Genomic DNA, 14,846 nt, shown 5'->3' on the forward strand with positions numbered 1-14,846 from the left:
CATCAGTTTTTTTTTTTTTTTTTTTTTTCAAATCGTTTTGTGACGAGAAATTTCACCTTTAAGATGGATAAGTGAGATAATCTAGGTTCGAACCCCGACCCCTTGCATATATAATCAGGTTCGACCCCTATGATGGTGTAGGGTGAGCGACAACATCGGACCTCAAAATTTTGGAGGCCTCAACTTAAAATTTTGAGGTCCTATAATATTAGTTATAAATATTATTAGTTATAAAATATCAGATGTACCCAATAGAATATTTTTGAGGTCCTATAATAATAGTTATATATATTGGTTATCATATGTTTAGTAAAAAAATATTCTTATCAAGTAAAAATAATAATAATTACACGTTTCTTGATTAAGAATTTTCTCTACTCTCAACCAAATTTTTCTCTATACGAATGAGTCATAAAATCGAACCCGTGACCATATATTTAAAGGATCCAACACCCTTACCTCTTAGACCAATTCATTATTGATGTTTTTATGTTACTTATAATTTAAATAGAGGATAATTCTTTCTAATTTTTTAACAATATTTTTATTAAGGATCTATTTTTAATATTTAAATTACACCTCTAATAAGTTAGAACCGGTCCTATATATATATAAAAGCCAATTTCATGTCAACTAAGTAAACTAATCAGCGCGGATTGTAAAATTCATGTTAGGTTCGATGGTTTATGCAAATAATAAATGTTTGGCAAATTCAACTTTATTTGAATTTAAGCTAATATGCATGGTAATTTAATCTTTCGTAATGCACAAGAATACTTGGAAAATAATTTAAAAAATAAAAAATAGAAATGTTTCATTTTCATATTTTCACATAATGCTTTTACTTGGAAACTCCTAGGGCTAGCTACATATGGTTTTGCTATATATAGCTTCTTCATAGCTTCTTCATTACTCATTCCACAAATATATTTGTTAACATTTTCTCTCATAAAAAAAGCTTGTTTACCTGTAACAGAAAAAAAAAGCTTGTTTTTCATTGATAGATAGATATCTTTCATTCAAAACTTGAATTTTATAAGCTATTTGTGAATTGCACCATGAGTTCTAACAATCCAAATATTCAAAAAATTCTTTGTCCAACCACTAGGCCATCATCAACATCATCATCCTCTACCACTACGGGGGTTAAACTTCCAACCATGGGGAATGTCTTTGGAAGGAGAAAATAGACAATATTTTCACCAATGGGTTTAATAGATGTTGTTATTAATTCATGATACCATATACTTATGTTTTCTTTTATTCTTTGATTTCAATTTGTTGTTTTAAAAGTACCCTTTTTGTACTTGTGCTTATCATAAAATGTTGTCAGATCATTGATTGTATTTACTTCTACTTAATTTTAATTTTCCATCTATGTATATATTCTGATTTATTGGGTTAATTTTTTTGACCCAATAATAAATATGTGACCAATTCAAATTTATTTGAAACCAATATGCATGGTAATTTAACTCTTTCGTAACGCACAAGGATACTTGAAAAGAAAATTAATAAATAAAAAATAGAATTATTTCTATACTTGAATTATGTCATAATAATTTTCACTATATTACACACACTTATATATTATACTTTATGTGTATTTTGATTTATAATAAAAGTTGTGATTGCTCCATAAGTAACCACAACAAATTGTAAACTATAACTAATGCAGATTTTCTTCCTGCATATATAATTTATAAATCTAAATATTAAAACAAATTTGAAACAAACGATTAATCTTTAAATAACAATAGAATCTGATGCTTGAAATTTTCTTCCCCTATGTGTTTTCCACGAGCAAAAGATCCTACAAAAATGATCAAATGATGAATATGTAAATTCAATATAAAGGTTTAATAATTAACTAGTATGGTGTTCCTTTTTTTTTTCTTTTCATTAAATGGAAAATAAATAAATATACAATAAAAAAGAGGTAAAGATACAAATAAGGAGATACTTTATATATGGCGTTCCTTATGTCATTTGAGTCCGACCAAACAATACCTATTTACTTTTTTATTTAAAAAATAATCCGACCAAACAAATTTTTTGCATCTCCTTCATATGACTCACTTGATGTTTCAAACCAAAACTCTAGTATATTTCTTTGAGGACAAAAAAAAGTATTTCTTAGAGATCATCTAATATGAATGTAGTAAAAAAATAAATATAATATATTTTAAGTAAATTTTAATACAATATTATTTTCGTTAACCATGTTTTATTATTATGAAAAAAATTTACCAAAATTTGTGAAAGACCATTATTGAACTTAGAGGTTCATAATAGACTCACTCAATTATTGTTGGGGTTGTAATAACTGCAATAATCATAACCATCATTTTATAATATAATCATTTTAAGATGGTTTTAAAATTGAGGTTGTAATTTCTTAAAATATTATAAAAATAACTTATGTAAACATATACATAAATGTTTATCATGATAAATATTTGTGCTATAAACTACAAATTAGTTGTTTATCCGAATCTCTAGTGACTTATTCAAATTATTATTTTTGTTTAATTTGTGGTATTTTAAGCTGAAACTTTTTAAAATATATATTAAAACATAAAAAATATACGAGAGGAAATAATAAAAAACAATCATAATGTCTTAATATACCTCTTTTATTTAGCAACTAATTCTTTTGACGACCGTCATTGTAGGCCATATGGTCCTGGTTTGCGAGTGATTTGTTCTTAATATCTTTCGAATTCTTGTTTTTTGTTAGAGGTTTTTCTGAATAACTAAGACCATTCGGAGCACTTGAGACATGATTTTTCTTAGGATCTTCCGGATTCTTCTTTTCTGCGGGAGGTTTTTCTGAATAACTAAGACCATTCGGAGCACTTGAGACATGATTTTTCTTAGGATCTTCCGGATTCTTCTTTTCTGCGGGAGGTTTTTCTGAATAACTAAGATCATTCGGAGCACTTGAGACATGATTTTTCTTAGGATCTTTCAAATTCTTCTTTTTTGCAGGAGGTTTTTCGGAATAGCCCAAATTTGTTTTGCCTAATAAACCCATTGTATGCTAAACTTGCAGGTTTTGAGACTTGATTTTTCTTAGGATAATAATGTAATTTCTCTATGTCTTTCTTTGGAGAGATGTGATTCATGGCATGGTTGTATATAGGTATTTATTTATAGTAACATTTGAGTGTAGTTGTGGTTTAAATGCCATAACATTTCGATCATATTTACTTCCAAATTCATAGGAAATTATGTTCATAAGGATTTTCTATGTTTTGTTTTAATTTTTGTTTATGAATTATAAGTTGGCCATTTTGAAATTATCAAATATTAGACACTAAAAAAAAGAAGAAGAAAAAGATTGGAGAGATTTCGAACGTAGAAGAAGTAAGAAATATTGATTGGAATTTAACAGCCAGTTTCTATGAAATTTATCTGTGTGTACATGCAGGATGCATGAGCTAGTTTAAGGCCTTTACTAAATGTCTGTGTGTACTCACACACATTAATTGCAATTAGAGAAAACAAATCACGGTTGACAATAGAAATTACAAAAAACTACAAAGGGTTTTTAATAAGGATTTCAATATTGCCCTCTTTCCTTATGTCTTTCTGATTGCTCTTAATATTTTTTTGTTTTTTTTTTTTTTTTCATTCTCACCACGAGTTTAATCTGGTTCAGGTGTCAGTTCTGGCATCAATTATTTTTTTTTTATCGTCATTTATATATTGAAGTACATATATATTTGGAATGTTTTCACTACAAATTCATGGACGTTAGGGACAACCTTCTTTGTTTTTTTTTTTTTTTTAACTGGGCTTACATCATAGACATTAATATAAGGTTATGCTTTTTTTTTCATTCAAATGTCAGAGAGAAAAGAAAGATGGGAAATCATATTCACATTTTTTGAAAAGCATAAAAGGTTTGTCATGTTATAACATTGAAGGAAAAATCACACGCAAAAGATATTTTTCTACTCTTTCTATTTTTCCAGTAATTACATCTTAATTTTTCCAAAAATTGTAATTTTTCCAAAAGATATAAACCTCATTTTTCAATTTTGATGATTGATGTCATTGTATCTTAGCATTAATTGTCTCTTTTGTACTTCCATTTTTTAACGAAACTTATTGTACGCTTTACAATCTCATTTTTCTTTTTGGCATCTGATCTAACCTGTTGATCAGAAAGGTTGAGGCCGGTCCGTTGAGCAAGCTTCCACACCGAAGGGGGGGTTTGTACCTGCAGGTGCTCCGATGCCTAAGTCAGCAAGGTGAACAAGAGAGATACAAAGAAGAGAGAGAAAGTATATTGAGAATGAATCAGAATACCTGGCTCTCCTGTATAGGAGAGCTTATATAGTGCCCCCAGCGCTGGGCCAAAGGTTGGTCTATTGGGCCTGGATAACCGGCCCAATAGGTCCAACTGCCAGGATAGTCCCTGTATCGTAGGGGAAGGCAGTTATTTGCCTCTATCCTGGTTTGGAGTCGTTCCGCTATTGGCGGGTAATGGATGACTCCGTGACGGATATGGTTGGTCAATGGAGCACGTGTTAAACGTGCTGCTTAGCTGTTAAGCTAAGGCTGAATGAGTCGTCGTGCACGGATAGCCGAGCACGTGATTAGCGTGGAGCTAATCTGTTATGTCGAGCAGGACACGTCATTGGCTGACGTGTCGGGGAAGTATCCCCTTATTGGGCCTTGCCCCAAATGTCGGGCATAAGTGATTGGGCCAGCTCTTGGCCCAGTCCAGAACAGGAGCCCCCCAAGTCGTTGCTCCTAGCTATAGGAGTAATGACTTAAGGTCTATGCCCGTGTGTCGAGGAGTTGTTTTCCCCGTCACTCCTAGGAGGAGTTCATAATTCATTGAGTATAATCGTTGCTCGTTTGAGCGAGGAGCGCATTTGTATGTTGCTCGTAAATTCCTCTATGGCACGACGAGGAGGGTTTTACAAGGAGGAAGCTCCCTTTTGCTCGTAACGCGCGCCACGATGTTCGTGGAGGAAATTACGGGGAGAGGGTTTTTTTTCCCTTGGAAATTATTGGTTTTTTAGTTCCTCGACAAATTGTCGAGGACATATTGTGTATGTTACATCTAGCTGATGTTGCCTGTTTTTACGGGCACGTTTATATATGAAGTTTGTTCCAATTTCCCGTGATTTCTGTATGCTCGCAAAGTCGAGGAGATATTTGCGTTGGGGATAGCGATGAGTCCCTCGGGGATCGTATCGTCTGTTTGATGGGAAATGAAAAGACAGACGTTTCGTCTGCTGCTGCCACGTGTCGCCTTTATTAAAAAGTGCAATTATGACTTGGGGAAATGTGATCGTTGCTTCGTTTTACGAGGAGGCTTGTGGATCGTTGGATCGATTCGTCCTTTGGTTTTCTCATGAGATTCAATCAGGGCCGCTTAATGGCTTTTGATCGTGACCGTTGGATTTTATCAACGGTGGAGGATGGAAAGGGCGTATCTTTTTGTGATGCAGGTGCAGGGTTTGGAGAGTCTATAAATAGGGGGAAGAAAGGTCATTTGCAACTTTTCCCTTCTTCACCTCTTTGTTTCCTCTGCACTTGTTGCTGCTTGCTTTTTGCTTTTCGAAGGTTCAGAGTTTACCAAAGCTTCTACTTTTTTGTGCTTCAAGTCTTCCTTCAAACAGGTAATGTGTTCTACTCTGTTTTGATTTCCAAATTTATGCCTTTTGATTTGTGTTTTTGCTTTGAGTGCATTCAGATTTAGAGCCAATCTTTGGTTTATTTTGGGTTTATGTTTTGTTTTGGGTTTTTTTGTGACCCATTTTTCACTATGTTTGGTGGTTCTAAACCTTTTAGTTTAGTGTGATTTAGTGTTTAGTTGTGTGGTAGGATTACTGTTAAACGATGATTTTGTATCATGATTTAGGCTTTCCCCTTTTCCGTTTCTTCGTTGTGATGAAGTTTTTCTGGAAAAATGATGAGTATTGATGAACCGCGATGGGTTTTCTGGGAAACAGGGGGTAGATAGTGATGAATTTCTGGAAAATCATCTTGAATGTTGATGAACATTCATGCGTTCTGGGAAAACATTGATGAAGAACAGTGTTCAAGTTTCTGGGATTCTATGCGTTTTTTGTCGGGGAGGAGAGTGTTGTTTCCTCTCCCCGTTACAATCATTATTTCGTCGGGGAGAATTGAATCGTTATTTCTCCCCGTTTATTGTAGCAAAAAGCTAGGTTAGCTGGACCTTGTATCGGGGAGCTTCTCCCCGTTTTCGCCTTCGCGAATTATGCGTGTCTTTGACAATTTTTATGAATGTCGGGGAGCTTCTCCCCGTTTTTAACTTAAGAATTTAGCTGGAAAATGAGTTTGTAAGAACTCTGCGTCGGGGACCTTCTCCCCGTTTTCGCTTTCGCGAATGTTTTAACTGTCGGGGACCTTCTCCCCGTTATTTCGCTGGGAAATTTGTGGATAAATGAGTTTGTAAAAACTCTGTGTCGGGGAGCTTCTTCCCGTTTTTAGCTTGGGATTTTATCCAAACTAGAGTTTGGTTTCAAGTGTCGAGCCATGTCTTGTGTCGGGGACCTTCTCCCCGTTTTTAGGCTTTGTTAAGTGGTTTTCCCCGGTTTCTCTGTTTTGTTTGCCATTTTGATAAGGGCTTTTGGTCGGGGGCAGTGTCCTCGTCCTAATTTACGCCCTTTCACTTGATTTGCGGTGAAAGGGTGGATTTGATTACTGTCGAATTCACTTTATTTTCGCTGCTTTTCAGGTACTCAAAATGTCCGACGTGGAGGAAGTAACGGGGAGCCAAGCCACGTCGAAACACAAGCTGGTCGACACTATTACTGACCCAGAGCTGGCTTGGGTTGCGCCCGAGCCCCGGGGGATTGCTTCGACGATTACCGCGCAGGATCCGCGGCTTTTTACTGTCGTCGAGGAGGCTGGTTCGGAGAACTGGGAGGTTCATATGCCCGCCGAAGGGGAGCGGGTTTGTTCGTCGTACGCGGGGTGTAGTTTTACTATGTACGAGATGGCGTTCAAAGAGCTGGGATTTCGGCTGCCCTTCAACGATCTCGAAGCTGGAATTTTTGGCCGGCTAAGAGTGGCTCCTTCCCAGCTTCACCCGAATTCATTGGCATTCATCCGGGCATACCAGATCCTATGTCGGTATCTGGAGGTAGAGGCTACCGTTGCCTTATTTTTCTATATCTTTCAAATCCAACGTCAGAGAGTCGGGGATCGGCAGGGTTGGATTTCCTTGAAGCATCAGTCGAGCAAGATATTTAGGATGTTTGTTGAGTCTGCTCGGGGCTTCAAGGAGAGATATTATGTGGTGAGGGCAGTGACAGAGTTTGCCCAAGATTCCCTGCACATGGAGAGGCCTGTGTTCAACGAGGACGGGACTCCTCAGATGGACGAGGAGGGGGGACAGGTGACGGAGTGGGTTCTCCGGTTTCCATTATCGTGGTCGTCGGAGCATTTTGATTTGCGGACCGACGAGTATCTAACTGCTGCCGAGGATCTTACCCCGGCCGAAATGGCGGGCTTTCAAAAGCTCCAAACATATGTGGATGGCTTTAAGCCTTGCAAGGTCATGACCAGCTTAGGGGAGGTTGCATTGGACAAGCATGGTAAACCGAGGATCGAGCCTCGTTTTGTTAATACCAAACTGTTGTTGTCGTGCAAGACTGTTTCAGCCGAGGACACTCTGCTGGGTATCCGTTTTTCTGCCTGCCCGTCTTTTACTTGTAATGAATTTGAATATTTTTATGTTTGATTTCTCCCCGTGATTCTGACCACGTTTTTAACTTTGCAGGTAGGATGGCAGATCTTGCTAGTGAGCTTGTCAGGATAGCTGCTGAACAGAAGGGAGAGAAGGCTAGGAAAAAGGCGAGGAGGGCCAAGCCAACTATTTTGATGGGCGATCAGGGTGTTTCGGGGAGCGTCTCTCAATCTTCCCCGGTAGGAAGTTCAGCTGGGACTCCGGGTGGTCGTTCGAAGAGGCATCGGGAGGAGCAGATGACGCCCATCGTCGACTTGTCAGAGGGGGACGGTGGCTTCGTTCTCCCCGCATGCTTGAGCGACCAGAAATACTTCGACAAGAATCCCCTCCAGGTGCCCGCTTCGGAGAAGAATTATATACTGGGCGTTTCTGCATCTGCCCGACAGAAGCAGCTCAACGAGGATGTTGCTGCTGTCATCCGTCTGGCGGAGACAGCCTTGGTGCTAAATGAAGGGGGACCAACTCACGAGGCGGAGAGGTTGGCTGCTCGGAATGCCAAGCTGGAAGGGAAGATTGTGCAGATGGAAGGGGAGTTGATTGATCTCCGTGGCAAGCAGGAGAACTATGGAAATTTGCTGGAGGATGTTCGGTTGACCCGGGATGAGCTGAAAGAGACAAAGAAAAAGCTCGAGGATGTGGAGACCCGGGGTGCCGAGGAGAAGAAACAGATGGAAGAGGTGATAGCTGACCTACAGTCCAAGCTGGCTCCTGTTGCCGATGAGGGTGCTGAGATTTCCAAGATGGTAAGTCGGGCTGACCTAGTCAAGGAGATCAAGAGGCAGCGTGGTCTGATGTTGGCGAGCATGATCCATGGATGGAAGAATGCGATCGCCCAACTTAGGGTTGTGAATGCCGAGCGTGACCTGATCACTGAAGGTATTCACAAACTCAAACGGGTTGAGAACGGGCAGATCATCATTCCCGAAGAGTACAGGGAAATGGAGCTTGAGGAGGAGAAGCTGGATGCGGAAGCGGTTGATGATGAGGACGAGGAGGATGAGGAAGTCGAAGAGGAGGTTGTCGGGGAGGAGAGGGTACCAGAGGGCAACCCAGAGGGTCATGATGAAAGCTCCTGATCTCCCCGGTTTTTTATTTGGGCCTGCGCGCCAATGACTTGTAATTTATTTGCTTTTCTGACAATTTATTTTGAACAATATTTGGGGGCCTGCGTGCCCGGTTTTTGTAACACCTGAACAAATGGGTTTTTATGCCCGGTATTTATAACAATGATCGTTTTATTCATCCTGCTCGTCTATTTTATCTCCTCGTATGTATGTTTAAGTTATTGCTCTTTGTTTTTGCTAAGTTATGCCTGTGTGAAATATGCATGTCTTTATGCTTGCTCGTTTTTAACTTAACAAATTTTTGGTTTTGATATTCGTATACTTGCTCGACATTGTTGTATGCCTGCTCGACAAAACCGTTTTTATATTTGTAAGTTTTTTGTTGCGAGCGCGTTTCGTCGAGGAGGTCGTCCTCGGATTTAACTTAGAAAGTTTAGGGAACTAACTAAGCGCCTAGAGTTGTTTTCTTAGGCTAATACGGACGCCGACACGTTGTTGTGCCCGCCCCCGCGGCTTGAACTTCCCATCGCGAGCTGGGCGTTAAGCCTTGGCACGAAGACGAGGAGCTTGTCTCAAAGGTCATCCTCGTCGGGGAGACGCTCTGCCCTTCCTGAGCCAGAGTATCTCCTTTTCAATTATTTGGAACGAGCACGTGTGCCCGCGTGCTTTCCGTTGTCGAGGTGTCGGGCTCGTTGCTAGAGGATCCGAGCAGCCTTTTAGAAGTGTTTTTTGCTTTGGCAATAACTTAGCTATAATATTGTTTTAATTTTTGGGCGTTCCAAGGTCGAGGAAGTTTCTTTCCTCGAAGATCCTCGAGATAATATGCGCCATTTTCTGTTTTGTCAATGACGCGATATGGTCCTTCCCAGTTGGCCGCCAGTTTACCATCCTGGGAGTCCTTAGCATTTCGTCTTAAGACGAGGCTGCCCACTTCAAATTCTCTTTTGATGACTTTGACGTCATGTCGGGCAGCTATTTTTTGTTTAAGGGTGGCTTCCCGAAGGGATGCCCCCGTGCGGATCTCTTCGACGAGATCAAGCTCTTCACGGAGAGCTTCGTCGTTCATTTCTTCTTCGAGCGGTTGCTCGGTTCGGCGAGATGGCTCGCCAACCTCCACGGGGATGACTGCTTCTGTTCCATATACCATTCTAAATGGAGTCTCCCCGGTTGTGGAGTGTGGTGTTGTGCGATAGGCCCAAAGGACGCTTTCGAGCTCCTCGACCCATTTCTTTTTGTTCTGGTCCAATCTTCGACGTAGGCCGCGCAGGATTACTCTGTTGGCGGCCTCGGCTTGCCCGTTAGTTTGGGGATGTTCCACGGAAGTGAAATGTTGCTTAGTCCCCAGGGCAGCGAGGAAGTCTTGGAAGCCTTTGTCCGTGAATTGTGTCCCGTTGTCCGTGACGACGGCCTGTGGTATCCCAAATCGGCAGAGTACGTCGCGTTTGAAGAAACGGAGTATCCTGAACGACGTTATGTCGGAGAGGGGTTCAGCCTCTACCCACTTGGTGAAGTAGTCCACGGCGACTATCAGAAATTTATTTTGGTGGAGTCCCTTTGTGAAGGGGCCAAGTATGTCCATGCCCCACCAAGCGAAGGGCCATGGTGACGACAAAGATTTGAGTTCGTGGGGAGGAGCTAGGTGCATGTCCCCATGTCGTTGACATTTGTCGCATTTCTTCACATGGTCCTTTGCGTCTTGCTGCATGGTGGGCCAGTAGTATCCTGCTCGAAGAGCTTTCCTGGCCAGCGATCTTCCTCCCAGATGCTGGGCGTTGATTCCCTCGTGTACCTCGCGCAAGATGTAGTCGACCGTTTCCTCGTCGACACATTTAAGGAGTGGGATTGAGAATCCTCTTCTATATAACTTTCCGTCGAGGATGACATATGCGCATGCTCGACGTCTAATTATTGCTGCCTCTTTCTGATCGTCAGGGAGGGTTCCATTCGCGAGGAAGTTGTACACGGGGGTCATCCAGCAATTTTGGTCTCCAATGACATTTATGTCGAGGACGTTGCTCGCCTTCTCGATGCTTGGTCGGGGGAGTACTTCCTGAATGACGGATTTGTTTCCGCCTTTCTTTTTTGTGCTCGCCAGTTTGGACAGGATATCTGCCCGTTTGTTGTGCTCGCGTGGAACGTGTTGCACCTCCACGGATTCGAACTTAGTGATTTTTTCCTTCACTAATGCTAGATATTCAGAGAGATTATCGTTTTTGGCTTGATATTCTCCCAATACTTGTGAGGCAACAAGTTGTGAATCTGTGAAAATTTTTACTTCTTTTGCCTCCATGTCCTCGGCCAACCGTAGCCCTGCTAGGAAGGCTTCGTATTCTGCTTGGTTATTTGATGTCGGGAAGGATAGTGCTAGGGATACTTCGATGATGATCCCATTTTCGTTTTCCAGGATAATTCCTGCTCCTGCTCCCGTGGAGCCTGACGCTCCGTCGACGAATATTGTCCATTTGTCTGCCTCGCTTGTCGTGGAGGCTGGACTCGTCATTTCGGCCACAAAGTCTGCTAGGACTTGTGATTTTAGCGCTTTCCTGCTTTCGTAACGAATGTCGAATTCGGAAAGCTCGAGGGACCATTTGAGCATCCTGCCCGCCATGTCTGGTCGACCAAGCAATGATTTGATGGGTTGGTTGGTTCGTACTATGATTGTGTGTGCTAGGAAGTAGTGACGTAGTCTTCTTGCTGCGTTGATCAAGGCAAGGGCCACCTTCTCAATTTGTGTATATCTGAGTTCGGGCCCCTGGAGAGCCTTGCTTGTAAAGTACACTGGTTTTTGTCCTTCCGTTGTTTCACGGACAAGGGCTGCGCTGACGGCCTCAGATGCGACGGAGAGGTAGATGTATAACACTTCCTCGACATCCGGGCGCGAGAGGACTGGGGGTTCGGACAGGGCCTTCTTAAGATGTTGGAGGGCCTGCTCGCACTCGTCCGTCCATTCGAACACAGCTTCTTTCCTTAGTAATTTGAAAAGCGGTAATGCGTGTTGAGCAGATTTTGCTACGAAGCGAGACAATGAGGTCAGCATTCCGTTCAGGGTTTGTATGGATTTTTTGTTGCTCGGAGTTGGGAGCTCCGTAAAGGCACGACATTTGTCGGGGTTGGCTTCGATTCCTCGTTCTGTTAGGTAGAATCCGAGGAACTTTCCTGCTCGTACCCCGAAGGTGCACTTTTCTGGGTTGAATCGCATGTTGTGTTTTCTGGCCTGCTCGAAGACCTTACGTAGGTGGGCGGTATGGTCGATTTCCTCGTGGGATTTTATGATCATGTCGTCCATGTAGACTTCGAGCATGTCGCCTATTTCTGCCCGGAATACTTTATTCATCATCCGCTGGTATGTAGCACCAGCGTTTTTTAGACCGAAGGGCATTACGTTGTAGTAATAGTTGCCCGACTCGGTCATGAAAGCTGTTTTTCCCCTGTCGGCCACAGCCATTGGGATTTGGTTGTATCTTGAATATGCATCCATAAAAGACAATAATTTAAAGCCAGAAGAATTATCGACTAATTTATCAATGCAAGGTAAAGGATAGGAATCTTTAGGGCAAGCCCTATTGAGATCGGTATAGTCAACACACATGCGCCATTTTCCATTAGATTTTTTAACTAGTACAACGTTTGACAACCAGGTAGTGTATCTGGCTTCAGAAATAAAATTTGCCTCTAGGAGGTCTTTTACAGCTTTTTCAGCAGCCTCCGCTTTTTCGGGAGACTGCCTACGCCTACGTTGCACTACGGCACTAGCAAGTGGGTCGACAGTAAGTTGATGACAAGCGATATTTGGATCCAGCCCGGGCATGTCGGCAGCGTGCCACGCGAACAAATCAGCATTTTCTCTAAGGCAGGCTTTCAGCTGCTTCCTCGCCAACTCGGGGAGCCCTGTCCCAATCTTGACTCCTTTTTCTGGATCCTCGCCAAACTGGACTATCTCAAAGTCTCCATCTGGAATGGGGCGATAATGCTCTTTGCTCGCCTCGTCGTCCTCCTTCTCCTCCTTCCTCAGCTTTTTCTCCTCCTTATGCTCTTTCTTGGAGGTGCGGCTGTCAAGATCAACAGAGCTCACACTTGGACCGGGCAGACTTGGTGGTGCTTCCGGGGATGGTTTTGGTGGTGTTTCCGAGGAAGGCTTTGGCTTCTTTGCTTCAGGAGCTTTGCCAATGAAGTTGTTGCCTTTGGATGCTGCGTCAAAGCACCTCCTCGCGGCTTCGATGTCCCCGTGCAAAGTAGCAACCTGCCCCTTATGAGTGTAATATTTCATCTTCAGGTGGGCGGTGGAGGGGACAGCCATCAGGTCTGCTATGGCCGTCCTGCCGATGATGCACTGGTAGAGGCAGGGGCAGTCCACGACCAAGAATTTCACCCTGATCGACTTAGCAGTCTCTTCGGAGCCAAAGGTGACGATCAGGTCGACATAACCCCAAGGCCTAGTAGTTGCTCCATTGAATCCTGTGAGGTCTGAGCCCATGTATGGGGTGAGGTGTGTCTCGTCCAGTTGTAAGGTCCTGAACAAACTGGCGTACATGATGTCGCAAGAGCTCCCCGGATCGATGAGGACCCGACGAACGTCCATGTTGGCCATGTCTGCCCGGACGAGGAGGGGAATTTGGAAATTGGCTGTCCCACCGGGCAGCTCTTCTCGATAGAAGGCTAAAGGCATTGATCGCCCCTTCGCCTTGTCCAGCGTTGCGTTCATATTCGAGGACGTGTTGATGAGATCCTCGAATTTTCTTTTTATTGATCCGACGGTGTGCTTGTCCATGTGACCGCCGGATATGACGAGTGAGTCTGTGAAGTAGTCCCCCGTGCTAAGCGTAGGACTAGTTTGGGTGTCCCCAAAACAGCTGGGGATATTAAAATCTTCTGGCCGGGATACGCTCATGGCGATCTGCTTGGTGCCACTCGGCCCGGCTGGTGGGGGAACTACCTCCTCGACGGCGCGAGTCTCCGCGGCCTCTGGTCGAGGGTCATTGTTTCTCTTTACGAACTCTCGTAACTGTCCGTTTCTTATCAATATTTCGATAGCATCCTTCAGCTGGATGCAATCGTCGGTCCTGTGACCATAACTCTTGTGGTATCTGCAATACCTATTCTTGTCTTGGCCGGGCTTCAGGGGAGTCGGCTTGGGCTGTTTTACATTCGCTCTGTTAAACTCAGAGATGTGAACCTCAGCAAATATTTCTCCCCGTGATTTGACGAGGGGGGTGTATGTGGCGAATGTGCTTGGAGGGCCACGAGATTCACGCCTGTCGCCCCTCCTTCTGTCTCTGCCCCTCTCGCCGCCCCGATCGCCGCCTCTATCGTGTCCCCGGTCGCTTCCCCTGTCGTCGTGCCTGTGGGAGGGCTCACGGGCAGGGTGGCTGCTTCCAGGTCGGGCAAGGCGAGCGACATCAGCTGCCTGGACCTCCTCGTAGTCGATGTACTTTTGAGCTTTTAGGAGGAGGTCGTCCCAGGTGGGTGGTTTTTCTATGCCCACAGCTTTAGCAAAATCGCTGCCCGGGCGAAGGCCCCTCTGCAGCAAGTATTTCTTCATGTCGTCGGTCGTTTCGACCTGCACAGCCTCTTTGTTGAATCTCTCGACGAAGTTGCGGAGAGTTTCGTCTTCAGCTTGGTATATGGCCTCCAAGGCATGCACAGTCTTTGGGTGCTTGCGGGAAGCAGTGAAGTGTCTGGAAAACTGTTCAGTAAGATCCCTCCATGAATGGATGGATTGAGGGGGCAGGCTTTGGTACCATGCCATTGCTCCCTTTCTCAGCGTGGTTGGGAACAGTCTGCACCTAATGGCACCGCTAATGTTCCTGAAATCCAGGTTCGCGTTGACATTGGCTATGTGATCGTCGGGGTCGGTCAAACCATCATACGCGGGGAGCGTAGGAGGTCTCTCGAAACCCTTTGGAATATGTTTCTTTAAGATGTCTCTGGAAAGAGGGCATCGGGGATCGCCCTCGTCGCTCCCGTTGGGAGAATGGTCCTCGGAAGACCGGGGAGAATAATCGCCGGGCATGGGCGTTGGACTGCGAGATTTGCGTGGACGA

The 14,846-nt window shown here is 43.4% G+C and overlaps 2 protein-coding genes across 2 annotated transcripts; one reads left to right on the forward strand and one right to left on the reverse strand.

Moving 5' to 3' along the window:
* Positions 1–6,489: 6,489 nt before the first annotated feature.
* LOC123886012 lies at positions 6,490–8,817 on the forward strand. The gene is made up of 2 exons (XM_045935349.1): positions 6,490–7,673; positions 7,775–8,817. Exons 1-2 carry the CDS (start codon positions 6,737–6,739, stop codon positions 8,815–8,817), a joined length of 1,980 nt encoding a protein of 659 aa, XP_045791305.1. The 5' UTR covers positions 6,490–6,736.
* Positions 8,818–11,472: 2,655 nt separating this feature from the next.
* LOC123886013 lies at positions 11,473–14,551 on the reverse strand. The gene is made up of 3 exons (XM_045935350.1): positions 13,654–14,551; positions 12,878–13,395; positions 11,473–11,499 (listed from the first exon to the last, which is right to left on the reverse strand). Exons 1-3 carry the CDS (start codon positions 14,549–14,551, stop codon positions 11,473–11,475), a joined length of 1,443 nt encoding a protein of 480 aa, XP_045791306.1.
* Between the last annotated feature and the right edge of the window lie 295 nt (positions 14,552–14,846).

This window comes from Trifolium pratense, linkage group LG5 (genome assembly GCF_020283565.1).
Source record: "Trifolium pratense cultivar HEN17-A07 linkage group LG5, ARS_RC_1.1, whole genome shotgun sequence".
Taxonomy (NCBI): domain Eukaryota; kingdom Viridiplantae; phylum Streptophyta; class Magnoliopsida; order Fabales; family Fabaceae; genus Trifolium; species Trifolium pratense.